We start from the raw sequence: 26,721 nt of genomic DNA on the forward strand, positions 1-26,721 counted from the left end.
CAGGTGGGGGAGGGGTGTCGCTCTGAAAGCATGCCTGATGTTTGAATAGACATGGTCCAAAGTGTGTTCTCCTCTCGTAGCAAAGTCCACGAACTGGACAAATTTAGGAAGCACAGTCTTTAGGCACGCTTTGTTAAAGTCGCCGGCGACAATAAAAACCCCATCGGGGTGGGCAAGCTGTTGTTTGTTTATAATATTATGTTCTGGGTGTTTTTGTTTGTTTGGTTTTTTTTATTTGCCTTTTTTTGATTTTGCTGGACAGGACCACAGCTAATTCTTATGATCTGCATGATTTACTTTTAAGCGACTGTAATTGTAGTTGTAGTGGAATTTTAAAATAATTTCTATAGTTTAAGTTTTCATTTCATTGATGATAAATGCTGACTCTTCCACTCTTTCAGTTTTTTTTCTTTGAATTTAACTTTTTTTGTCCAATATGTGTGGATTTCATATTTCTTCACAGGCTGCAGACTTTCAAACCGCATCATCCTGATGCAAAATATCAGCACAAGCATTTTTCGAAGACATTCAGTCCATTAAATGACATTCAAACACCTTTTTGCTATTTATTAATTTGGTGACTTGTTCTTTTATTTAATTTTATGACCTCATCATTTAAAAAATAATCCCAATCTATGCTATTTTAAAGTTTACTAAAAAACAAGAGGGCATAAAAAAACCTCATCTTCTTTTGAATTAAGCAGAAGGCAGTAGTTGACACCATCCCTTGACATCCTCCACACATTTTCAATTAGCGTGCAGGCGGACGCTACGGTGTGGCTGGCATCAGCGTCCTAACCCTCCGGAGAAAAAAGGAGCATTAGTGGTCATATGCCAACCAGATTTGTCCCATTATTCATTACAATTAATTGCTTCCCCGTACTCGCGGCCTTTCCCATGAAGACGTCTCGGCTGCAGATTGTAATATGAGCGCAGGACTTAAAGCTGTCACTCAAATCTGGCTGTGACCTTTCAGGAGAAAAGGCTGTTTTTCACCCAGTTTGCAGGAGCCGACTGCATGAAGGTTAATGCGCGTGTGTGTGTGTGTGTGTGTGTGTGTGTGTGTGTGTGTGTGTGTGTGTGTGTGTGTGTGTGTGTGTGTGTGTGGTCGTGTACTTCAGCCTCTGTGAGGACGTTTTGGCTTGGTCCAAGTTCACCCAATGTTTTACAGCCGCAGAGTGAAAAGTAACACTTGGGAGAAAAGCACTTCTTTTTTTAACTGAATGAACTCTTGGTTAGAAATATCCATAAGCTACGGAGATGTTACAGAAGGGGTGCAACATTTAACAACATAGGTCTGCCGTGAGGTGTTCCTAAAAGTAAAAATGTCACCATCTGGTACTTTCAGCTGCTGCTCTGGAGCTTAACATGAGAGCTTTGTTCTCAGTTGTCACTGGAATTCAGAAGTCGGTATGTTTTTGAACAAGGAGTTACAGAATGTGTACATTTTCAATAGTCTGTTGTGGAACACCCTGTTATGTGACTAAATTCTTCTGAAAACCTACCATATAAATAAAAGAATTGTGAGAGAATTGTTCTTCCATCCATGTACAATATGAAGCTATAGCCAGCTACTACTTAGCTTAGCTTATCATGAAAACTAAAAAAAAGGCAAACTGAACTGCTTCAATCCTAAAATAAAAAAGTCACTAATTAATTGCACGGCATGCATGAAAGACATGAAGACTAGAGCAAAGTAAGTTACTAAATGTGTTCACCAAAATATATCCAGCCATTTATTTTCTGCTGTTCTTCTGGGTCTTGCAAGTCGGGGATGAAATAGCCCAGACCTCTCTTCCCCGGCCACCTCCTCCAGCCCCACCAGGAGGAAACAAAGGTGTTCCCAAGGTAGGCAAAAGATATAATGTCTCCAGTGGGTCCTGGGTCTGCCCTGAGGCCTTCCCCTGGCAGGATATGAATAAAACACCTGACCTGGCCTATGCCCTAGTAGTCATCCCAACAGCTACGTTGTCAAAGGTGTATTAACCCTTACAAAATCTCCCAAAGCAAGTAGGCCTTTGTTGAGAAGCCAGATAAAGACCATCCATCCATTTTCTTCAACATATCCAGCGCTGGGTTGTGGGGACATTAGCCTAAACAGAGAAGTGCAAACCTCCAACTCCCTGGCTACCTTCTACAGGTTATTGAGGTGAACACCAAGGGTTTCCCAGGCAAGCATTTCCTGGGTCTACCCCAGGGCCTCTTCATTGTAGTGTATGCCTGGAACACTTCACGCAGAAGGCATCTGAGTCAGATGCCCAAAACACCTCAACTGACTCCTTTTGATGTGGAGCAATAGTGGCTCTACTCTTATAGATGGGATGACAGAACTCCTCATCCCATCTATAAGGCAACAGCCTGCCACCCTTCATGGAAGCCACTTGCAAACCCAATCTCATTCTTTCAATCACTAACGTATGCTTGTGACCACAGGTGAGGGTAGGGGTGTAGATCAGTGGGTAAACTTACAGCTGGGTTTCTAGGGTTTCTACACTCAGCTGTCTCTTCACCACACCATACCAACACAATGCAGCCCCAACCCATCTCTCAGTCTCCCAAGAGTCAAATGAAGACCTATTCAGTGGGGACTCAGAGTGCTCTCAGTGGCTGAGGCCCTGATGGTCCAATCCCAAGTGGCTGTATAATATCATCTCTTGGGTGTGGAAGGAGACTGAGCTCGGAAAGTGCCCCATCTGGATACTGCATTGTCCATTTAGGGGCACTTCAACTCTCACGTGGGCGATGAAACTGTGACCTCAAAGGGTTTGACTGGGAGGAACAGCGTGCCAGGCCTGAACACAAATGGTGTTCTGTTATTGAACTCGCACTTTGTCCATAATGCACCTTCCACCTTCAAGCATAAGGGTTTCCATACATGCATGAGGCACAGCATGGTTGCAGTAGTGAGTTCGCGCCAAGAACTAAGATACTTTCATCTGTCACCTCAGCAAATAGCTCAACATCTTTTTTATTTGGCAGACTTTTACATTGGATGGATGCAACCTCCAAAGGCATTTGTCCCTCCCCCTGGGAATTTAGGTAAGTTTTGTCTATCGTTTGTCAGTCTTCTGGTGTGTAAACAAACCTTTGTCAGTTTTCCAAAACCAAAGGTGATATCTGTTCAGTTAGTACTTAGATAAAGGCAGGAAAAATGAATCTGACAAGTTTCAACTCACATTTTTTACCACTTTTTGCAGAATAACCTGAATTCTAAATAAGAATAAAACAAGGCAAACAGGTCCCTGTAAGTAAGCTCTACTGTACTCGTATCACATGGTTTCTGATATTAAATAACATCAAATTAAAAACAAAAACAAGGAAAACACTTCTGGTTTAAAATGCTCACTTTCCTCTCTCACAGGCGCTCACATCCTCGGCTGTTGTGACGCCAGCTTTGACTGATGCTCACCAGAAAGACAAAAACCACACAAAGCTCTGCAAGCAACCAGATACATTTAATTAGATAATTGCTGTTGTTTCTTTTTCCACCTGGAGACTGGATCGCTGCATTTTTACAGTGCTGGTGAAGAGAAAAGCAGCAAAGAATATGATTCTCTTTGACCCTGGATAAAGCTGTAATTTCATCCAAAGGAGACAATCAAGCATCAGGATTTAAGTCGCACTGCCCATGAGCTATTCAGGTTAGACGGGCAGCGGTGGCAGCCTGAAGGGTCCTCAGTGTCGAGGTATTGTAGTCGAACCCCCACGTGACCGCACACTGATACACTGCAATAACAGCTACAGTGTTTTAGAAGGAAAACCTGCAGCACGACTCTGTGAAGGGAATAAGAAAAAGGCCTAAGAGAAACTGAATACTTGTTGCTAGTGAGAATGAATCACACCATAAAGGCAGTAAGGAGGAACAGCCTGCACACGCTTCTTTTAGATTATAAAACCTGAGGAGAGGCTGGTAGTGAGGGAAGATGTGCTGCAATGTGGGAGGTGATGATTCAGATACTGATTAACACGAAATATTTTCATTTTTTGGGACTCTGTGAAGATTCGGGGTTCAGCATTTCACCCAAGGACACCTCAAAAATTGAAATCAAAATAATTAACCACGTCATTAATACACAACCCACAGTGTAGCTGTGGATATTGTAAACAAGTGGTAAACGCGTCCCAGTCCCAAGTATTTTTTTTTTAACTGTGTTGTTTCCATTTCAAAGTGACCTTGTTTTGGTCCCCTTAAAATGGCACAGTGTCTCACACCGTTTAAACATTGGAACATTTTTTAATGTTCTATTTTGACTAAAGTATGGGTTCCTGACGTCTGCAAATCATTGCACTCAGTCTTTATGAACATTTTACACAGCAGCCCAACTTTTGTGGAAATTTATTTGTAGTAAAATGATACTATCACCATACTTTGCTCATGATACGATGGTATTAAGATTTTTAACATTTTGTGTTTTGCAATAACATATATTGTGATTTATCACATTTTCTTTTACTTGAAATTATGTAGTTTAAGTAAAATATTGTCAATATCTGTTTAAACATGCTGGCAATCTGTCTACATTTGTAGGGTAGAAAATAATTACTTTCAAACCTTTGTCAATTTCTCCAAGTGACTGCAGTCAGTCCAAGTAAGACCTTTTGCAAAAAGGTTGACTCCTATCAGATGATCCGTGCAATCAAAAGTGCAACACCTTCAAGATCTGGGCAACCATTTAGTCACAAGTTACGATCAGTCGCAGCACGTGGAAAAATTCACAACAATCACCAACAGATTCCAGGAGGTTGCTGTCCTATTTTTACTTGTGTAACTGAGCCATCAGCTTGCTGTCAATCGGGAGGTAGCTTTGTCAAGTTTGCTCTGCTAATGTTATCTCGGGAAGGTAGTGCACTGTTATTCATGGTATTTCCAGAGTGCAATTTATTTAATAAAATATAATATTTAATATTAATATATTTAATATTGTAAAATATAACATTCAAATTTGTTATACCCCCCAACCCAAGTATAACTATTGATGACAATGATAAAGTACTAATTGCTTCTAGCAGACTTACCTTTACCTTCCTATAGAAGCAATAAGAGTGAACGTTTTTTCACAGCACTGCAGTGAAAACTGGAGGTTACAGCTCCAAGAACAGTTTTCATATGAAGGAAAACTGTTGGACTTCACTGGCCTGGTACAGGCCAAAGGCTGAAACAAAGCTGCTCTTAATCCTACAACTGTTGCTGGATCTTTAACCTCTTCAGACTTCATGTTCTCATTGGGACACCTTGGAAGTATTAAGTTGTGCCAGAATCCTCTTCTCCATTTCTGCCAAACATTCATTTTCACATCTACATGCACCAATAAGGAAAATAAACACTCAACATTTTAAAGGTTTTGTGTTATGAAACCTTAAAAGTTCATCAAACAGCTAATAATTTTATCTTTAGCTACAAAGATTCTGACTTAAGATGCAGAAAGACAGTGCTGCGGAGTCATTTCAGCCAAACAATCCTTCAATGGGATACAGAAAATCCCCCCCCCCAAAAAACCAAACCAAAACAAAAAAACCCAATCAAAGTACAAATCTTTATACTAAAACATGAAGTAATCGGCTTCCATAAAGAAAATACCCTTATCCATAACTAATAATAACCCTTCAACTTCCGTCAATAAGTCTCTATTTCGAACAAACCAGGCATACAATCGACTTTTTCACGTAATAAATGTTTTATAAATGTCTTTACATTCTCAACATGTTTTCCTGTTAATGTTTAACTCATGTAGCTTTGTGAAAAAGAAGACTGAGTGTCATGTTATAGGCAGAACAAGGCACATCATACATTCATACAGTGAACTGTCTTTCAACTGCACTCAGACAAAGTCTGCACACGAAGCATGCCACACTTAAAAACATCTCATTTCCATCAGATACATGATTAAAAAATCATCAGCTTGCATGCAGGATTACACAACAGTTTGGTGGATGTGCGTTAATACAGCGTTAATTCAGGTCTTTGCTCTCGACCTCAAGCACAGAAACAAAACAAACTTCAACCTTATAGCCAGTAAAAATAACTCATAGTTCCTTTGAAATCCTGTTTTTATAAGAGCAAAGAGCAGAATGACACGGATAAAAAAAAAAAATAATAATTATAAAAAATATACACGAGGAGATCAGAGTGACAGCGTCCTCAAACAGTTGCGCTGAAGATGGAAACCTCGTCATGTAAACCTCAGTAGTGCAATAGATGGAAAACACAGCAGATCCCAGATGAGCCTAAAAATAACTCATCTGAGAGGAAAAAAAACAAAAACCTGGCTGAAGAAATACTTTAAATATGCTGAGCGTCACCTGACTTGTGCTTTTAACAGATCAGAGAGGACACGCAGAAACTATCACTGAGGTTTTGTCTAAAGGTCCAACACTTCCTACCAGGAAGTTTCCTTGAAGAAAAATTATTTTTTTTAAAAAGGAAATTTGTTGCTAAATAAAATAAAAACGTTCTCTTTTTTTAAAAAAAAGAGCGGCTCCATTTAAACACTTTTTTTTTCCTTTCCACTGTCACCAAGTGCTTACTCATAGGGGGTCGTTTGATTGGTGACTGGATTATTAGATGGATTATAGAGTGTTTACTGTATAAGATACCGTCCTTGTGATTTTGCGCTATTTAAAACTAAATGAAAACTAATATATAAAACTAAATTAATTACAGCAGTGACAAACTATCACTAATTATGTCCTCAATATCTGTCAATCTCAGTATGCTTTGAACAATAAGATACAGTTGTCATTAAAATCTGCTATAAATATTTCTGTAAAACAGAGTCAATTTGCTATCAGTCTGTTTTTCTCGTAATATATTAACTGTTAAAATAAATGAAAATCACATATTGGTTGTAGTTTAATTTTCTAATAAAGTACAGATGTTTGGTCTCCCTGTATCGATACAACATCAGCATACAAAATGCTGTGATACGACAATGTATCGATTCTTCCCGCTCTACATTTAATGGATATATATTGGATACACAAATGGATGTTGTTTGATTGTATTTGATTCATGCGGACATTTTGCCCCAGCGGAACTATAACTTTAGAAACGGACAATCAAGACCTCACCAATTAAACGTCTCTGGCAGCGCCTCGGTAGCAAAACTGGTTTAAATTGCCACTACAATTACCAAATACCCGCTTTCTTCATCTTCAGCCTCGCATATTCGCCTCTTCTGGCTGAAGTGGCACATTCAAGTTCTCTTTTCTTTTTTAATTCTGCTGCCTGCATCCTGTCAACCATTTAGTCATATACGAGTAGACTGATACAGCTAACGTACGGTGACTAAACAACAGCTAGAACGGGCGTCCTGAAAAGGTGAAAGTATCTTCCTCAAGCAGCTGCTAAAACCTTTTTTCACTTAATAAAAGGGTGATTATTTTTGAGAAACGTAAATGAAGTGCTCTTTTTTTCAATACTTGGAACCAAATTGCTTTTTTTTTTTCCTTCTTTTTCTAGGAAACTTCACATTTATCTGTAAATTGTGTTGCATGATGCAAAGCCACCTGAAGATGGTATTTACACAATAATCAGCGTCAATCAAGGAGTGCTGGACAAAGAGAACGTCAAAGTATTAAAAGTGCTGCGTAAAAAGACAGTATAAAATGTTGTGTGTGTGGTCTGAGGCACCAGATGTTAAGACTTTGGACATAACAGATGAAATAAACAGACACATCTCAGCCTCAATCATTAGATACCGTTTCACCCAAAACACACAGGAGTGCTTGATTTGTCCAAATTCATCCGGCTGCATGCTTGATTGCAATATTGTCATTCAAATAGCTCCATTTGCATCTTTTTTTTTGTGTCATCACCACCTTTAAAGGTTGGGGGTTTTTTTGGTTTTTTGTTTTGGCATCCAACTCAGACTCCGCCCCCGCTTCGGTCCACCGACACCGGTTCCCTCTGATCCAGAGTCTCCTCTGCAGTTTTCATCAGAATGGCCAGGCGGCTGTCCGACACGTGTCCCTTCTTCACGGCGCTCATCAGCTGCGGAGGGAACAGGAGAGAACAGAGTACGTGGCGTGTAGGACAACGGCGGGAAAGGTTAACCTGTCAAAGCGAGGCGGGCCGCTTTCCTCGGGCAGAAATAATTATCTGCAGGACGAGGAGGAAACCGCCTGCCTGGCAGTGAAAGGCTTTAGAGCTCACATCCCTGAGTTTGAGAGGCAGACGATGAAACCATTTTTAGTTTTCATGTGTTAAAGCTGAGCAAGGTGCGACTGTTTTAATGTGAAAATGAGGTCATGTAATCTTCTCCAACGGCAGGAAACAGGCAGCGATTTTAATGTTCTCTGACATGATTATATATTCTTCTCAATCTTAGTGTCAACAAATCGAGTGCAAAGCAATGTTTTAATAGTTAAGATGACGCGCTAAGAAAGTGCTGTCACTGTTTTTTCTTTTCTAAAAATTTAGACACGAAACACAAATATTTAAACTCCTTATATTAATTCTATTAAATTGGTTCAGGTCAAAGACGCCCTTATTTTAAGGACTTCATGTACTGCTAAGCAGCTTTATCTATGAAAACTTCATTAGGTAAACCTGTTTAACTGCTCATTAACAAAATATATAGAATAGAATAGAATATAATGCCTTTATTGTCACTATACAGTTGTACAATGAGATACAGAGCATCTCCTACTCAGTGTAAACATGCTGGGGGGGTACAGTTCTGCAGCGCTATGTACATATGGACAGTGGATATCTAATCACCCGATCACATGGCACTAACTCTGTGCATTTAGGCATGTAAACATTGTCAAGGTGGCCTCCTGAACTTCAAACTGTGCAACAGAATTGAGAAAAAAAAGAGGATTTAAGTAACTTTAAATGTGGCATGGTTATTGGTATTTCAGAAGCTGCTGATCTGCTGGGATTTCCCACTCACGCAGTTCTAGTTTGTTTGTTTTTTATAGAGAATTGCTGTGAAAAAGAGAAAACATCCAGTGAGCAGCAGCTCTCTAGGTGAAAACACCTTGTTGAACCCTGAGGTCAGAGGAGAATGACTGGACTGCTGGGAGCTGGCAGGAAGGCAACATTAACTCAGATAAGCATTTGTTAGAACCAAAGTACGCAGAAGAGCATCTCTACAGCAGCAGAAGAACACACGGCTGCTGCTCCTGTTCCTTATCCACCACAGATAAAGTCACCTGGCTCAGCTTTAACACTTCTTGGACCTTTTTAGTTCATTTCCCACCTCCAGCCATAATTTTCGTTAACCGGAGAACTGGGTTAGGTTTTGTGTGAGGGTTAAAAGATCAATATCCTCCACACTACTTTGTGTTTGTTGTTCACATGGCGAATCAGGCGAGCAGAAACAAACGCACAGATACAGATGTCATCACAAAGGAGACAGAAGCTCTTTTCACTTTTAGCTTCTCTATTGTCCGAACATCGGCTCGCTTGCAGCAGAGATAGGTCGCTAACAAAGGTAGTCCTCTGTAATGGCTGTTCTCTGGACTCGAGTGAGAAAGTAATTTAGCGACAGACGGACGTGTGGGCTCCCCGGACACTCCTCAGGCCTCATTACACGAGTCGCTGACAGAGCCTCTCCTCTCTAATTACCTTCATTCGGCCTGACCTGCCGCTGCTTTAGACTTCACACTCTCGGCTTGCAGCAGCGGAAGTTTACTCACCTGTCAGGTGGACACAGGTCTTTCTTTTTTTTCTCTCTCTCTCTCTTAATGACAGGATAATTTAAGTTCCAGCTCTCCTGCATGTATGAGGAGGAATATGCTGCTTTTATCAGGGTAAAAATACTGAAAATGACAGGCAAGAGAGGAGGAACTGAACCTTTGACTTTTGGTGACCTTACTATTAGAAAAACTGGATTTGTACACTTACAGGCTGAATTCATGTTAATTCCAGGCTCAATTTCCCACAAAAAAAAAACAAAAAAGAAAAAGGCTGAATCCGTGTGTGACAGATCACGCTCCTGAGGGCTTCCATTATCCAGCCTTTGCGTCCTCAGTCATGTTTGCTCTGCTGGTTTGAGAAGGGCAGGCACACTCACAGAGGTGTTGGGCATTAATGCTCCCTCTTATAAGACACACACCACACTGCATACTGTGCATGTGCGCATAAAGAAAATCATTCTTATTTGCCTTTTTTTAAAATTTGTTCTGGTATTTTTGATTTTCCTGTAAAGGTTTAAAATATAAATACAATAATATTTTAAGATTGTTTAAAGATTATTTAAATGTTCAGCTACATGCAGGAAATCATGTAGCTGAAATCTGCGATCCAAATATTTTTCAGTTTTTCCATGAATCTGCATTTTTTATTTTTGCAAATGAAAACAAATAAATTTGCATTATTACAGCCAGACACTTTTTTTATTCACTGCCTGCTAAAATCTAGAAAAAAATAATAATAATCCAGTCCACCACCGCATTTTGGATTTGTAAGCTGTAACTAAACCTTTAAGACGTGTTTCTATGTAACATCACCCGCCATTCCATTAGGTACACCTTGCTAGTACTGGGTCGAACTCGCTTTTGGCTTCATTCTTCATGGTGCAGATTCAAGAAGTTGCTGGAAACATTCCTCCGAGATTTTAGTCCTTGTTGACATAATAGCACCACACAGTTACTGCAGATTTGCAAATGAGAATCTTCCATTACACCGCATCCTAAAGCTGCTCTGCTGGACTGAAATCTGATAACTGGCTAATATAATGAAGTGACATGCTGTCCATTCGGAGTTGCTCTTCTGCATACCTTGACTGCAACCAAGGTATGCAGAAGAGCATACCTTGCATGCATTTAGGCATGAAGCACGTCTATATGCCCAAATCCTTTGAGTTGTTAAAAGGTGATTGGCTGATTGGACAGCTGTACCTAACAAAGTGGCCACTCAGAGCACGTAGCTCAAAGCTAGTTTAAGCATTTATTGTGCACAGCTGCTCCATTAACAGATCACAGATAACTGATGTCTGTCTTGTGCTTACAGATGCTAAAGAAGGCACTTAAAATTAAGCGCTGCTGATCATCTCTGTACTTAGTGCCTACCTGCAGGAATTCATCAATTTCGACTTGTCCGTTCTTGTTGAGGTCCACCTCATTAAGGATTTCATGGAGCGCGTTTTCATCAATGTGCACATTGATGCTCTGCAGGGAAGGAGAAACACAGCACTCGGGATCAATGACATGCAGCTGCGGGTAACAAATATGTGAAGACTGAGAGAAAAAAACTCACCTGTAAAACTCGCTGGACGTCAACAGTGGTGATGAATCCTTTGCTCTCTTTGTCAAACTTATGGAAACGCTTCTTGTACCTGTCAGACACACGAGCAGTAACAGCCGATTTACAGCAGCGATATTAACAGACAACAACAACAGCAGTGGATCAAATACCGTCATGTTGATGTTGCGCATACAACACCATAACCAGCATTGGCCCAGGACCAACACTGGAACCACGACCCAAAAAACCCACATGGCCTCCAGTAACCACTACTTAAATTCTAGCTTTCGTTCCCTGGTTGGTGTTTGGGAATAAACATTTTTCCCTAGCGAGCAGTGGCTGTTAGAGGCTGTTATGCTTTCCTCAAAAGCGTGTTGACCTTCTAATTACTCGCTGGTTTGGAAATGCCTTTGAGGTGCAACAGCAACAGTTAGTAAGTTGTAACTACTACCATCTGCACTGAAATAAATAAGTATTTTCCCCAAACGGGATAAAAAAAGGCCTGACTTTCCTCCTTTCACCCACCACCTCACCCACCATTTATGACCTACTTATACTTTTTTATTTATACTTGGTCATCATTACCTGTCATATATCTGTGACAGGTAATCTAAGATGTTTTCATATTACTTTTAAAAATAGAGGAGTTTTGGTATCACAGCTCTACCAGATCCTTCAAAGAGTTTAAAAGGGCATTGCCTGAAACTGTTGCCAACTCTTCATCCAACCAGAGATCAGTACCAGAGACAGTATTTGGGTAACTGAGCCACAAACATGGTCCTTTATCCCTGAAAGCAGCAAGTTTTTCCAGAGCCTGAATGTCTGCTCCAGAATCTCTGAATCTGGTTCTGGGTCTATTAGCTGTGTAATAATCAGAGCCAGCAAGTCGAACAAAAAAATGTGAGGAGTTGTAGAGACAGACTGACCAAAGTTACAGTGGGGAGAAATATTCCCCTTATAGTAAAAATATGAGAGCGAACTTAAATATGATCAGGGTCATAAATTACTATAAAAATAATATTTTAAGATTATTTAAATACTTGCAGGAAATCCTGTAGTTGAAATTTGCTCTGTGCCCCACAGTAAGAACCACAGAGTCTGTGTGCCCGTCCATGGACATGTCTCCCCTGACCAATCACCAATCACCAAACCGGTCATGCTAAACGATGCTACAGACAGCACAACCTTCTCCACGGCTTTTCCAGACACTTTCACATCTGTCACGAGTTCAGGGTGAACCTGCTCTCGTCTGTGAAAAGCTCAGGGTGCCTGTGGTGGACCTGCCAATTCTGGTATTCCTTGGCAAATGCCAATCAGTCTCCACAGTGCCAGGCAGTGAGCACTGAGCCCACCAGAGGACAGCAGGCCCTCAGGTCACCCTCATGTAGTCTGTTTGTGATTGTTTGGTCAGCAACATTTAAACTAGTGACCTAATGGAAGTCATTTTGTAGCTCTCACAGTGCTCATCCTGTTCCTCCTAGCGTAAAGGAGCAGATATCGGTCCTGCTGATGGATTAAGGACCTTCTATGGCCCTGTCCAGCTCCCCTACAGTAACTGCCTGTGTGTTCCTGAGACACAACAAACCTTCTGACAATGGCACGTATTGATGTGCCATCCTGGAGGAGTTGGACTACCTGTGCAACCTCTGTAGGGTCAGGTATCGTCTCATGCTAGCAGTAGTGACACAGAGACTGGCCAAATGCAAAACTAGTAAAAAACAGAAAAAGTGAAGAGGGAAAAATGTGTCCCCTCCAGCTGCAAATCATTCCTTTGTTGGGGTTTGTCTCATTGTCACATGTCTACTGGACTTGTTGTTCATTTCATTAACACCAAAGCAACTGAAACTCATTAACAAGCCCCTCTGACACTTAAATGACCAGAACAACATCCCAGAGATTTAACTGACTGGATGGTATACTCTCATTAAAGTGTCCCTTTAATTTTTTGAGTAGTCTATAACTGATATGGAACATGATTAAGAAAGAAAAAAAAAATGCATAAATCAATCAGGAAACTTAAATGAACTATCTGACGTTTTCAAAAGCACTACCTGGCTACTTCATGGTTGTCCAGGTTAATCTCAGACGTCTTGGTTATTTGCTCAGAGCGAGACCTGTAGCCCATCTCATGGTACAGGAACTTCCTCGCTGCCTCAAGTTCCTCCTGGATTTAAAGAAAAAAAAAAGTGAGCCCACACTAATCAGCAGAGTCATTTTCTCCTTAATCAGAACAAACAGATTCACACATACACCCTCTGTAACTCAGGTTATAACATTAAATGAGGCATCTAATGTCTAATGAGGTCACTACAATGTGTGTCAACGGCTAAAATGTTTCTTTTTCTCCAGCTTGCTACATGTCACTCATACAAGCTGCTGTCTCAAAATGCACAGCTCGATGTTAGTTTACCTGATTCATCAGATCTTTTAGCTCTAAACAAACCTCAAAACACTGGAAAACATCTGGTTTTCCAAAACTCAAAATAACATCTTCAAAAGTCTCTTTGTGTCTGACCACCACATCAAATCTAAAGAAAGTCTGTCGCTGTCACATGACAGTGACAGTGAGGAGAAATTATTTATTATGGCTGCACAACTTCCACCCATCCTACAAGTGAGACTCTCTAATCTGTGTTTTCTAACTCCAGGGCCCTGTTTCAGGAAGCCGGTTTAGTGCAAACTCTGAGTAAGTATACCATGAGTTAACGAAAACTCTGGGTTTTCGGTTTCACAAAGCGAGTTTAGATTAATTCTGAGTGAGTTACTATGACGACACACTCCGTGAAGCTAACCTGCCCCCTAGCAGGTTTACTTCAACTAACCCTGACTGTCTCCGCCTCTTTGTCGGAAACCTGACTGTAGGAAGTGTCAGACATGGCGTGCTCCTTCCTTGAAGAGCCAGTAGATGTTGAAGCCCAAATTCTCCGCAGAGCTCTCCGCCGGGAGAGAGTGATTAGAGCGCGTTTGGACATTTTATCATTTCCTGATGATTTCCTGTGTGAACGTTACCGTTTCTCAGCACAATCTATAATTTATTTGAATAACATCCTCAGGCCTAATATTGCTCATGTGACACATCGCGGACATTCTCTCAGTTCTGTACATATTATTTGTATTGCACTTCGGTTTTTTTGGAAACGGGAGCTTTCTGTATAATATTGGTGATGCTGAGCACATTTCCAAGGCTACCGTCTGTCGGGCAGTCAGGAATGTTACAGTTGCACTGAAACGTCTCCTGTACTCGTTTGTGGTGTTCCCCGGTCATAGACCCACAAGATTTATCAAAGAGGGATTCCACAAAATTGCAGGTATCAGGATGAACGAAACTTAATTCATGATGTAGTGATATTTGAACTACTACTTAAATTTTACATTTATTTTCACGGTTCCCAGGCGTGATTGGCTGTATAGATGGCACTCACATTCCAATCATTGCTCCTTCAGTAAATGAAGGAGACTATGTGAACAGGAAGTCTTTCCACAGCATTAATGTACAGGTACATAGTTCCCTGTAGCATTTCAAACTAACAAATTATTTCATTATAGTAATGGATGCTAATTTGTGTTCTCTGCACTGTGAAGATCATATGTGATGCTGCCAACATTATCACAAATGTGGAAGCCAACTGCTCAGCCTCTGTGAGTGGTGGTGGTGGTGGAGAACCTCCACCTGTTTTTCGGGCCTCCGCTTTTTTTCTGTTGGCTATAACGGGTCACATTTGAGCATACAGAGTAAGCAAATATGTACTTGTAATGTGCTCAGATAATTTCAATAAGTGCTTACAGAGGGGAAATTAATGTAGCCTCTAACTGCAATTGATTTACATCGGACAAACAGACCAAGCACTATGGCTCATAATACAATTACACCTTACCTGTTTGGACTATATTTTTATATTTAATTTTTACTTGCTGCCAGGAACGTTTGGGGCCTGTTGGGTTGCACCTGCGCACACGTCACATCACAAAATAAAATGTATAAAATAAAAAATAAAATATAATAAATAACGTGTTAAATGGGTGGAAATCCCTAGATCAATGTTTAAATTAACACTCACGCATTGACTCTGTCGGCTTTGTTTTGCCATGCATGCTCCCTTTCTTTTGCAGCTGAGGCTGTGTTACTTTTTTTCTGCAAAATTTGCATGTTATCGGCATATGCTGCCATCAGAATTTCGGCCTCAAGCGCTGTAAAATACATTGACCGCGCCTTCTTTCCCTCCGTCTCCATGGTGACTCGCTTAATCTGTGCTCCACTAATCAGGGCTTTATGTATCCTCGTGCGCGCGCTTAACTTGGGGTTGTAGCAACTCCGCGTTGACTGAACTAATTGTTATCAGCCTTTCTGAAACCGAATATTCCGAGTTGGACAGTTCGGGGTTACTCAACCCTGAGTATCGTTTTTCACTCTGAGTTTTCTAAACCGGCTTCCTGAAATAGGGCCCTGGACTACGCTGATTAAAATCTCTCAATCACAGACAAAGAATTACCAATAACAAATTTTGGGGTGATGTTACAGGTTTTTTTTTTTGGGAAAACTGATCATTGGAGCTGCAGTACTGTGAAAAAGTATCTTCCACCTTCTTGATCAATCAAATCAAACAAATTTAATACTAGAAGTTAGTAAGTCTGAGTAAATACAAACTGCAGCTTTTACATTTATTCCATGAAAAACTGTAATTAAAAAAAGGGATCATCAAGATGTTTTTGGTAAATGTGAGACGAGCATTTGTGATCTTTTTGGTCAGCAGTGGTTTTCTCCTTGAACTCTCCCATGGACGCCGTTTTTGCCCAGTCTCTTTCTTATTGTTGAATCATGAACTCTGACCTTAACTGAGACAAGTGAGTTAGATGTTCTTTTGCGGCCTCTTGGATGAGTCATCGAAGCTCTTGGAGTAATTTTGGTTGGCTGGTCACTCCTGGGAAGCTTCACCACTGTTCCAAGTTTCCTTCAATTGTGGATAATGTCTCTCACTGTGGTTCACTGAAGTTCCTGAGCCTCAGAAATGGCTTTGTAACCTTTTCCAGACTGATAGATGTCACTGACTTTGTTTCTCAGCTGCTCCTTTAGATCGTGATGTGCTGTGTTGGTGTTTGAGATCTTTTAGCTTCACTTTGTCACACATTTTCTATTTAAGTGATTTCTTGATTCAACACGTCTGGCAGTAATCAGGCCTTAGTGTAGCTGAAGAAACTGAAGTCAGGGTTCCAAAAAATGTGGTTAATACAGTTAATTCATGATGTACTTCTTCACACAGGCCCAGGTGAGTTTGGATAGGGTTTCTCCCTTAATAAATGAAATCTTCATTTAAAAACTGCATTTTTGTATTTACTCTGGTTATCTTTGCCTAACATTAAATTTTGTTTGATGATCTGAAACATTTCAGTGTGACAAATATGCAAAAAAACACAAACAAACAAAAAACCATGAAGAAAGCAGACACTTTTTCACAACAATGTAACTGAAAGCTTTTACACAAGGAAAACCAGAAACCAGATTGTTTGGTGCATGATTAACCGACTTGTTTATGAGCTATTCTCCCACTACTTCTGCTGGTTAACAATAAAGGCCTAAAATAGCTCAACTTTCATGCATGCACAGAGCCTCCTCTATGAAAGAGCAAAGGGTGTGGACATTTCCATTGTACTCTGATCAAAAACGAATCCCTGCCCCGACTTGAGAAACCCACCAGGGATTAAAGCTTTATGCAGAAGCCAGGGGAATAAAACAAGTGTAATCCCATCAGTGCACATCCTTTTAACCTGCAGACATGCACCTCAGGATGCTGGTGACAGTTTTAGAAATAGAGTTAGGTTATGTTTTAACCATAAGCACACTTTCAGTAGTAGATGTGGGCCTTATATTTCCTTTTATTTATGTCTGTGAAGACATTCTCATCCAAGAAGCTTCTCGGATGAGAGGTGAAACGTCTTCAAGCAACTTAAAGAAGTCCAGACGCTTTTCTTTGCAAGCTCCTTTGACTACGATGACCTGGAGGACTGAGAACCTTCACAGACATATTGCCGTGCATATTTTTTTAATAAGCCTCTCTATGTGGACAACAGAGATTCTGTAAATCTAACCATACCAAACGGTGACCTGGTGAATGTTAAAGGGTTAAAAACATCAAGTGTTATAAAGCCGTACCGTCCTCTTCTCCTGACTCCAGTCCAGTTCTTTGCCCATGATCTGGACGATACGTGGGAGCGCCTCATCAGCCGCCTGCACATTCAGGAAGCCCAGGCGAGTTCGCCGGGCGATGACATCGATGGCGGTGCAGGCGTACTCCTTAATCGCATATAGCACCTGAAAAAGACGAGAAGCTCTCAGACACTCTTCAGACACACAGCTGGAACTTTAACCGTTTACACAACAGTCCCACTTTACCTCGCTCTCGATGTACGGGAATTCAGACACCAATCTTTTCCCGACGATCGGCCATCTCTGCCCGGTGACCTGAGCCATTTTGGCAACGTCGAATGCCCTTCCCCCATACGTGGAGGCCAGGTGTTGAGCGACCTGTGCCAGAGAAAGATATAAATACTTACTTAAATACATAGATTTTATATTAATTTATGTTAATAATAATGCTAATCAGAGGTTTTCTGCCCTGAAAACATGTTTAGGAATTTATACCAAAGCAAAATCACCAGGACTGTGATAAAGCACCATTACTCAAATACTCAAACAATTATCAAAGGTCATAAATTACAGGGACATGCATAAACAGTAAGGTGAAACTAAAGCAAAAAGACTGCCTGAATTTGTGTAGTCAACCCACAAACACACAATTTAAACTGTGTTAATAACAGTATTAAATTATTGGATAATCAGAAGCACTTATTAGAAGTTTATTGACTGTTTAGTTACATCGAAACATGTGACCCACCTGTTATTCACTGATAAAACTTTTATTAAAATGAATACATTATTCACTCATTAGGAACTTTGTTTTGTTTTTTTCTTACATCTGCTAGAACAAAGTCTCATCATGGTCTATAATTTGATTTTCCTAAATATATCATTTACACTAAACTGCTTTTTATATCTAAACGTTTTTACCATCCTTGTCATAGGAGCTTTTATATAAAGTCATTAGCTGATCTGAGAAATACATAAGCAGCATCAGTAGAAATATTACAAGTCATTTCCTACATGAGGAAAAAAAGACCGACACCTCTTATACTGACTGATTAACTCATTCACTGCCAGCCATTGGCAGTGAATGAGTTAAACCCATTGACTCATTCACTGCAATTGACGGCTATAGACGTCAATGGCAATGAATGAGTTAATACATTTGTAAACAGAGTTTGACAGTATATCATACTTTCACATGGCTACTCCCGCTGTTTCCCTCCACTGTTAATGGCATATTGCTATAACGGTTAAATAATAGGGGGGGGGGGGGGGGGGGGGGGGGGGGGCTGTGCTAAAATATTTCTATAGAGAAAGATGTTGAACATCCTACTCCAACTTAAGAATTACAGGTGTGACGCCAGCTTATTTGGGTTTTTCCAAATAAGCTGAATTCAGTGTGTGTATAATAAGTGTGTGAATGTATAATTCCTGTTATCCCTCCTACAACATATAAGTCCATTATTCTGAAAATCTATTTGCTCTTGGTTAGTTTTTCCCAGCTGCCAGTGAAATAATGAGCAATAATGGCACAAGTCTGAATAAGTAAATAGATACATTTAAAAATGAATGTACAAAATGAATGTTTGAATGTAGACAGAGAAATAAATCCAAGTTAAAATACAGAAATAATTAGATAGCTACATAAATTCATGTGGAGAAATAATATACAAATGCAAAAACAGAACAATTAATTAATTAATATCTACTACCTAAATAACTTTCAAATAATGACCGAGTATAAATGAAGATAAATGTAAAAATAAATAAATCATTAAGTAAATGTTGAAGTATATATGATGCAAAATAGAGAATTAATTAGATTAATGTAAAACTATGGAAATTGATTTGCAGAACTAAAAACATAATATAAAAACTGAGTGAATACACTAAATAAATACATTATATAGATTAAATACATTAAATTTATCTATAAATTAATGTTGTAAACTAAAACTAAACTAAATAACTGTAGTAAAACTGAGCATAAATACATAAATAAATACATGAATTGTGAAATACAAAAAAATATAGAAAATGTAGAATAAAAATTAAAAATATCAAATGTAGAAAAACAGCTGTAGCCTTAATTAAAATTTGAATAGTATGTATAGAAATTATTTTTCAATTCCCTCCCCGAATAAATGTTTGTATTTACTTAATTTATTGATTAATTTATTTAGAATTATTTAGTTTTCTGTCCTCTTTAACAGCATGTTTTTAAAAAAGGTCAGAAAATAACTGTTAGATTAACTGTTAAATTGTCTGTTGTGTTTAACCAACAGCCCAAAAAACATAGTTTTAATACAAAATTAGAAAAACACCCTGATATTAACAGACTCAGCACTGTCCATCAATCAAATATTCCACTTTTAAACTGAAGACTGATTTTAACAGACGTTACACACAATTAAAGAGTTAAACAATAAAAAGCTTCTGCTTTTAAACACATGTTTAAGTCCTTTCACTACAGTTTAAATTATGTAAACTTGCAGCTGCTGGTATTCAGATGATCGATTTCACCTCTTCTGAGTTAAACGACAAACGATAACGCCGCTTTGTCAATGAGGTGTCACATGTTTACAGAACACAACAGGTTATTTGCTATTCAGATCGTTGGCCTGCTGATCGTGTGAAAGGGCAAACGCTGTCCAAATACCAACAGTGACCTTTTAGGAATATTTCAGAGAACAACCAGAACAACCAGAGCTGAGGCCCCTAATGAGGAGTACGTTTACTGCAGGCACTCAGCGCAGGACTCCTTTTTCCTTATGAAACTATGTTCTACTGCGCTTAATGAAAACGAGCAGGCTAATTATCAGAAAGACGCTGCAAAGCTGATGTGAGTCGATGTGCCTTTCCTTAATGCCACTGGTAAATTGGACAGCACACAGTGCGTTCTAACGCGTGTCCAGTCTTTTGTGTAGTGGAAATGTCAGCTTTGTTACAGCAGCAGCTTTAATGTCAGCATCTGGTGGAGAAGACACCGAATGTGTCTGCGAGAGCTGCGGTTACAGCTCGGTTTGTACACGGCTGTGTCAGCCAGTGTGTACAGTAGCTACGCACTCCCAAACTTTTCTTAATGAAGCAGTAATCTCATTGATTGGTCTGAAAACAAACCTGGAAGATGTGGCTTTAAATATAAACCGTCATTTATCTCAGTGGCAGAGAGATCCAGACTTTCACATTAAAGTCAGACACTTATTTGTACACTCACCAGCCACTTCATTAGGTATACTTTTTTAACTGCTCATTAACACAAACATCCAGTCTGCCAATTACATGGAGGCAACTGAGTGTATTTAGGAATCTGGACATTATCAAGATGATGAGCTACGTTCAAAAAGCATCAGAAAGAGGAAGAAGACGGTGATTTAAGCAACTTTAAACAATGCAGGGTTGATGGACTGTGTATTTCAGAAGCTGCTGATATGCTGAGAGTTTCCCCACACGACCATCTCTAGAGTTCTAGAACAATCTGAAAAAGAGAAAATAGTCTGTGAGCTTCACTAATCTGGGTGAAAACGATGCTAGAGGTCAGAGGAGAATGCTCAGCCCGCTTCGAGCTGATAGGAAGACAACAGTAACGCAAATAACCACTTGTTACAACCAAGCTATGCAGAGGAGTGTGGTCTTCTGCTGCTGATGCGTCTCATCAGCAGCAGAACGGGTGACACGTCTGTCAACTACAAACAGGAAACTGAGGCTACAGTACACATGAGCTCACTAATTAGACAATCGAAGGCGGGAAAAAGGAACTGGTGAATGTTTCCCTGACCTCTAGTTCTTCCTCTTCCACCAGTACAGCTTCACAAGTTTGACTTTGCCATTTTACCAAACTTTTCAGATAAAAGTCTTTCAGCCTTTTAAATGAAAGCTGTTAATATGAAAACATCAGAGAGTGTTGCATTTTGACAACAATCAGAAGTAGAGCTTCATCGATGAACCAGCTATAATTGTAAAGGACAAAAGACACCTATATATCAATTTAACATTTTCAAGGTTTAGACTGATGCTCAAATGCAAGCTAAGATAAGATAAGATGGTCTATATTAGTCCCACTGTTGGGTAATTCACAATAAACAGATGTAGTATAAGAAGAGATTTGAAGATGTGGTGGTAAATTATGGGGCTTATTTATCAGTTTTTTGCAGCTTGGATCATAAGTTTTCTAAAAGAAGAAACAAAACTGCACATAAAGCATAAAATCATAAGAAACTCAACTCTCCGGTCCACAACGACACACTTCTTTGGCAAGTCTGATAAAATGTACAAGAGAAGGAAACTTTAAATAAAGGCCTAGTATGCTTTGGGGTTAATGTAAGAAAAGGCCACTGTTTGAGAAATTAAGGCTAACATGTATAAAGTATCAAACCTGCCGAGTAGGACTGTTTTAGGCTGCTGGAAGCGACTCGGTAACAGAAGGAAAGCAGAAGCAGAGGAAATGAAAGGAAAAGAGCCATCGATCAGCAGCTGTGCTTAAAAACCTGCTGAGCTTTAATAGTAAACAGTACAGTATTAGGCTTTAATGACCAGCTGCAGTAACGTAACATCTGACCTCTTTCTCCAGGCCGTAGTCCTGCACCAGGCGGATGTAAAGGGTCGGCGTCCACCCCTTGGCTCCCTCCAGCATCAGACCAACAGTCTTGCAGGAGTCAGCTGAGAGGCGGTGGGCCTTAATTGTTGCGTCCAGGGTCTCTTCAGCCATAGATCTGTAGGTGGTCCATTTCCCACCTGAACACCAAAGCTGTGTTTTAAAATCCATCACAGGTACCTCTCATTGAAGATGATCAAACAGATGAAGGCCAGCTCACCAGCGATTGTGACCAGTCCGCTGTCACTGATGCTGACGATGTGGTTCCTGCAGATGGACTGGGTGTCTTTGGAGCTGGGGTCCGTCACTAGGGGACGTATGCCGCTCCACGCTGCCAACACGTCTCCTCGACGCACTGCAGACACAAAAATGTCACACCATGTCATGTTTATTAAAGAAGGAGCCAAAGAGGAGAATATAGAGCTAACAACTCTATATTCAACTGTGGGCCAAGAATGAATCCCTGAGGGACTCCAAGCACAGCAAGATTTGATTTAAGACCCTTAAGAGCAATCTTTCTGACTAGAAACTCGCTGCTCTACCCAAAAAGATGAGATTACGATTACCTACCCTTCCCCAATGCATCACTGAATGCCCAAACCTGTGAGTCAGTAATTAAAAAAAACCTTTAAAACTGCAGATTCAGTCACCATATAAGCATGCGGCTCCATGTGAAGCAGGTAAAAAATAAAAAGCAGGCTACTCAAAAGTTCATCACAAAGCGCTCCTGTACCTTCTACATCAGGGCTGAGATAATTGCGGACCTCCCTCAGGATGAAGTTGATGTCGTCCTCCCCTGGGATTGGGTGGGCTGTCACACTAGTGGGGGTGTCGGTTGTTCCGGCGATGGTCATGTTCTCCCACGGCAGGAAGAAGATGACACGACCATCGCTGGTGGCTGGATCGAGGAGACCCATGTTGTCAGGACTGTGCCAAGGAGAAGGGAAAAAAGGAGGATTTCTTATTATTAAATATACCACTCGTAATAGAAGTAGCAGGAGTCTGTGCGGTTTATTGAAATAAAAAAGGAGAGTGGCGCAAAAAAATTGAGGAAAACAGGAGGAAAAGAAGGAATGGTGGCACTAAAAATGAGGAGATGAGGGCCAACCTGAGCAGGAGACAAATGAACACAGATATGGAAGAGGTAGAGGAGGCACGGGAGTATGTGGGTGGGGGGTAGATAGCAGCAGGAGGAAGATGAGAATAAGTGAGCAGGAGGAAGAAAATTAGGTGGTTGGCATTTCTGTTCAAAGGGCTCGCGCTCCCTCGGGTTTCACTCAATAAGCTTAGCTGAACTTTAAAACCTCCGACTTCAACAAAACCACTCTGCCACTCGGCTGTATCTTAACCGGAGAAGATTGTCCTATGTATGTAGGCGGAGGTCAGATAATAGTTTGGCTAGCTTAGTATTTACACACAGGAATGAGAAAACACAGGAACTACTATACATGTTAATGGAAGAGAAAAAGAAAACAACAGGAACAGCTTTGGTTGTTTTTGGCATTATTATGTCAGACCTGTAGTATCCGGGGATGACGATGTGAACTCCAGCACTGGGCTGGCAGATGTTCGAGGCCTCCTGGTTGTCCATCTTCCTCAGAGCGTCTGTGAACGGTCCGGTGGCGTTGATCACACACTTGGCCCTCACGTCAAATTCCTGCCCTGTGAAGACGAGCGAGACGTTGACAGATTCGATTAAGAGAGACATCAAATACAAAAAATAAGCAAACAATAATGTGGGAGGAACCGTTCACTGGCTTCTTAATGCAAACAGCAGCTTCTTATCACAATTAAATTGAGTTTTTCCTTTTTTATTTCACACCACTGCAGCACCGTCCTGCCTGTGTATATATTATTTGCTATACACATTCATTTCTACTTACATTTACAATAATGCATTTACCCAAAAAAAATCCTTTTAGAAGCCTTCATGGTCATTAAGAACAATACATAACTCAAATAAAAGGAAGCTGTAGATATAGCTGCAGAAAACATCAGAGGCAGAAACAAGAAAAACAGCAACAAGATAATGGGAATTTCCTTTATCAGCTTTGAAGTATTACTAATAACTTATTCATTAATAATCTAATGTAAGGCTTGTAGTTTATAATATAACTGTTATTAATGACCTGAAGCGCTACAGCTGGACACGATGAGACTTTTTTATTTATATTTTAACTTCTCTGTGGACTGCAGTGCACAAATATTTGGCTCTAATTGTTGCACTTTTCTCCTTTGTTTGAGCGCCTCTTAATACAAGCGTTACTGACCCTTTGACACACATTTACAGAAGTGTTTTTTTCCTACGTCTGAGTGCTTTGAACCTAACATTCACATGCTCACACTCCGATGGATGCACAGGGGGAAGACATGACCTGCTCTACCTCCTGAGCCGACGCCACACGCAAATAAAGCAAAAGCCAATTAGACGTGGAATTCAGTTTTTGCAATCATGCGAATGCTTGGCTTCAACTTGTCTGCCATTTTGAACATGTGACACTGTAGTTCTAGATGTTCAGGCAAGGTGGCAAGGTGATACTACTTGCAAATATGTCTTGATGCATGCTCAGCCAACCAGGTAAGTAAATTCTGAAAGACTGAGCCTGAGGACAGTCAAGGAGGCCATTTACGTGAAAAGGTAAAGAACATCTATGAATGGAGGAGGAGCCTTAAGGGTACATCTTTTGCCATCTAACAATGCTGTGATTGCAGCCACTCCCACTGTGAATGGCACTCATGGCCATTGATCTATGGACTTTAATCAGTGGTTGTTGATCAATGGTCATGATAATTTGCATAGGATGATCAAGGAATTGACCTCATAGCCCATTCGTTCATTCAGTGGGCTGGTTTCAGTCATTATGCAAATGTACTGTTTATAAGATTGGAAACCTGCAGTCAGCTGAGACTGAAGAAGTCACTTGGATGAGTGACAAAACGTTTCTCCCACTGAAAACGCCACGTCCAGATGAACAGAATCAACCTTTTAAGAGGTACTTGCAAAGACGTATACAATGTCTTGGACACCAGGAAACTATTGTTAGGAGGACATCGACTTATCTGCAAGCATTTGCCAACTACTCTCCTAGTGGAAGTGATGGAGATCTTTTGCTTTCAAAGTAAAAGTTGCACCTTTTGAAAGGTGTTGGCTGTGTAGATCCAAATTTTACTTTAAAGGAAACTGTTTGTTTCTGGCTGCCGTTTAATGAGTAGATGGCAAGTGTTTGCACCAACTGCCAGAAACCTCCAGGAACTACTCACCAACTGGTTGTTAGTGCACATTTTTAATGTTCACTATGGTGGATAACTATTGATCAATGTGCGCATGATGTCACACAAGAAACCTGAAAGGTGATGAATGGGTGGGAGAAAAAAAAAAGCAATCCACAGTGAAGGTGAAATTGGGGGTTTCTGATTTTCCCGCTCCCACCATAGGGGGCGTATTTGAGCTCAATATGACATGTTTTTCCAAAAAGCGAGAAGAGTGAACTTAAGTTATTAACCCTGGCTCTATGGTGTTAATGAGAAGTTAAAAGAAAGAGATTAAATGGACATGCCGTTGTTATGGTTACATGGTGGTCTTCAGGTATATAGCAGGTATAGAGCTGACCCTTTCCATCCTCACTTCCAGGGATTTTTCATAAATATATTTAATCCTAATGTTTAAAAAGCTTTTTTAATGTCAGTCTCCATGTAGACTGATGCAACAGTTTGAAGCGGCACAACACAGCTTGGCCTTTTTAAATGATTATTTCATCTTCTCTTTTTATGGTGTTGGAGGAAGTCTAAACCTTCAGGGTCAGGATGATCTTTCTAACCTGTGCTTTAGGAGCTCAGAGACACTTTCGGATGGAAAAAATTAAACTTTAGAGCGCCATCTCGCCGCCCGCATCCCTCACCTGTGATGACGTCCCTGCAGCGGGCACCGCACACCTTCTCTCTGCCGCTCTGTGGGTCCTTTTTCTTCAGCAGGTGAATCACCTCGGTGTAGTTTGCGATGGCGGCGCCGTAGCGGGCGGCACTGAGGGCGATGGCCAGGTTCATACGGGCATCATTGTGCTGACCTGAAGCAGGACAGAAAAGAAGGACATGAACAAGATGGAAGGAAGAGGTAATTTGTGCCTTTTTATAGGCATTTAGCTGGATTTCTCACATGGATAGGAGAATTTGTACCTAGGGGAAGTATTTGAGGAATGCATATATATATATAATACAGCAGCCAGCCAGCTCGGCGTAAGTGGATTAGGCCCAACATTTGGTGTGTGTCTGTGACAATAAAGGAGTGTCTGCTGTTGCTGGTGGCAGCGGCAGTAACCAAGGAAGTGGGAGAAATAGCTGCTGCTGCTCACCCGCTCCGACCGGTGACGCCGCCGCCGCTGCTGCTCTGCGGTCTACACCGCCGGGAGAGAAGGTCATATTTCGAAATGTCACGGGCGTGATTGTTCCAGACGGCATAATTGGAGAAAAGACGACCCACCCCTCCCCCTCCTCCCCATCACCCTGGCCCCCAGCCCCCACCCCTTCAGAGCAGATGATGGGAGGATGGTGAGGAGGTGAAAATCAAACATATGCTGCTCTGCACCAGGAAAACGCTCTTTCATTTTCTCAGTCTGCAGGCAGGAACCTCCGATCACTTAAGAGTAAAAGTATTTTAAATGGATAAATAAAACTTCAGGTAAGCGCTCCTTACTGTGCTGAAGAAATAAACGGATATTAATGGATATCGTATTTTATTTCATAGTAAAAATATGATAAAGACAAACATCAGCAACCTGTAAGTGGTGTCATTTCTCCAAT

At 40.6% G+C, this 26,721-nt stretch overlaps 1 protein-coding gene across 2 annotated transcripts in view; it reads right to left on the reverse strand.

The window, feature by feature from the left end:
- Window positions 1-5,656: 5,656 nt before the first annotated feature.
- The window catches only part of LOC101487556 (glycerol-3-phosphate dehydrogenase 2 (mitochondrial)), a 36,857-nt gene continuing 15,792 nt past the window's right edge, over window positions 5,657-26,721 (reverse strand). For both annotated transcript variants that reach the window (XM_004575353.5, XM_076880628.1), the window contains 11 exons: window positions 25,824-25,988; window positions 23,442-23,586; window positions 22,658-22,851; window positions 22,145-22,279; window positions 21,889-22,064; window positions 17,580-17,711; window positions 17,340-17,498; window positions 13,243-13,355; window positions 11,204-11,282; window positions 11,017-11,115; window positions 5,657-7,990 (listed from right to left, as the gene is read on the reverse strand). In XM_004575353.5, coding sequence (XP_004575410.1) covers window positions 7,865-7,990; window positions 11,017-11,115; window positions 11,204-11,282; window positions 13,243-13,355; window positions 17,340-17,498; window positions 17,580-17,711; window positions 21,889-22,064; window positions 22,145-22,279; window positions 22,658-22,851; window positions 23,442-23,586; window positions 25,824-25,988 — 1,523 coding nt within the window. In that variant the 3' untranslated portion in view covers window positions 5,657-7,864. The remainder of the gene's footprint in view (window positions 7,991-11,016; window positions 11,116-11,203; window positions 11,283-13,242; window positions 13,356-17,339; window positions 17,499-17,579; window positions 17,712-21,888; window positions 22,065-22,144; window positions 22,280-22,657; window positions 22,852-23,441; window positions 23,587-25,823; window positions 25,989-26,721) is intronic.

Source organism: Maylandia zebra, linkage group LG23 (assembly GCF_041146795.1).
Source record: "Maylandia zebra isolate NMK-2024a linkage group LG23, Mzebra_GT3a, whole genome shotgun sequence".
Classification (NCBI taxonomy): Eukaryota; Metazoa; Chordata; class Actinopteri; order Cichliformes; family Cichlidae; genus Maylandia; species Maylandia zebra.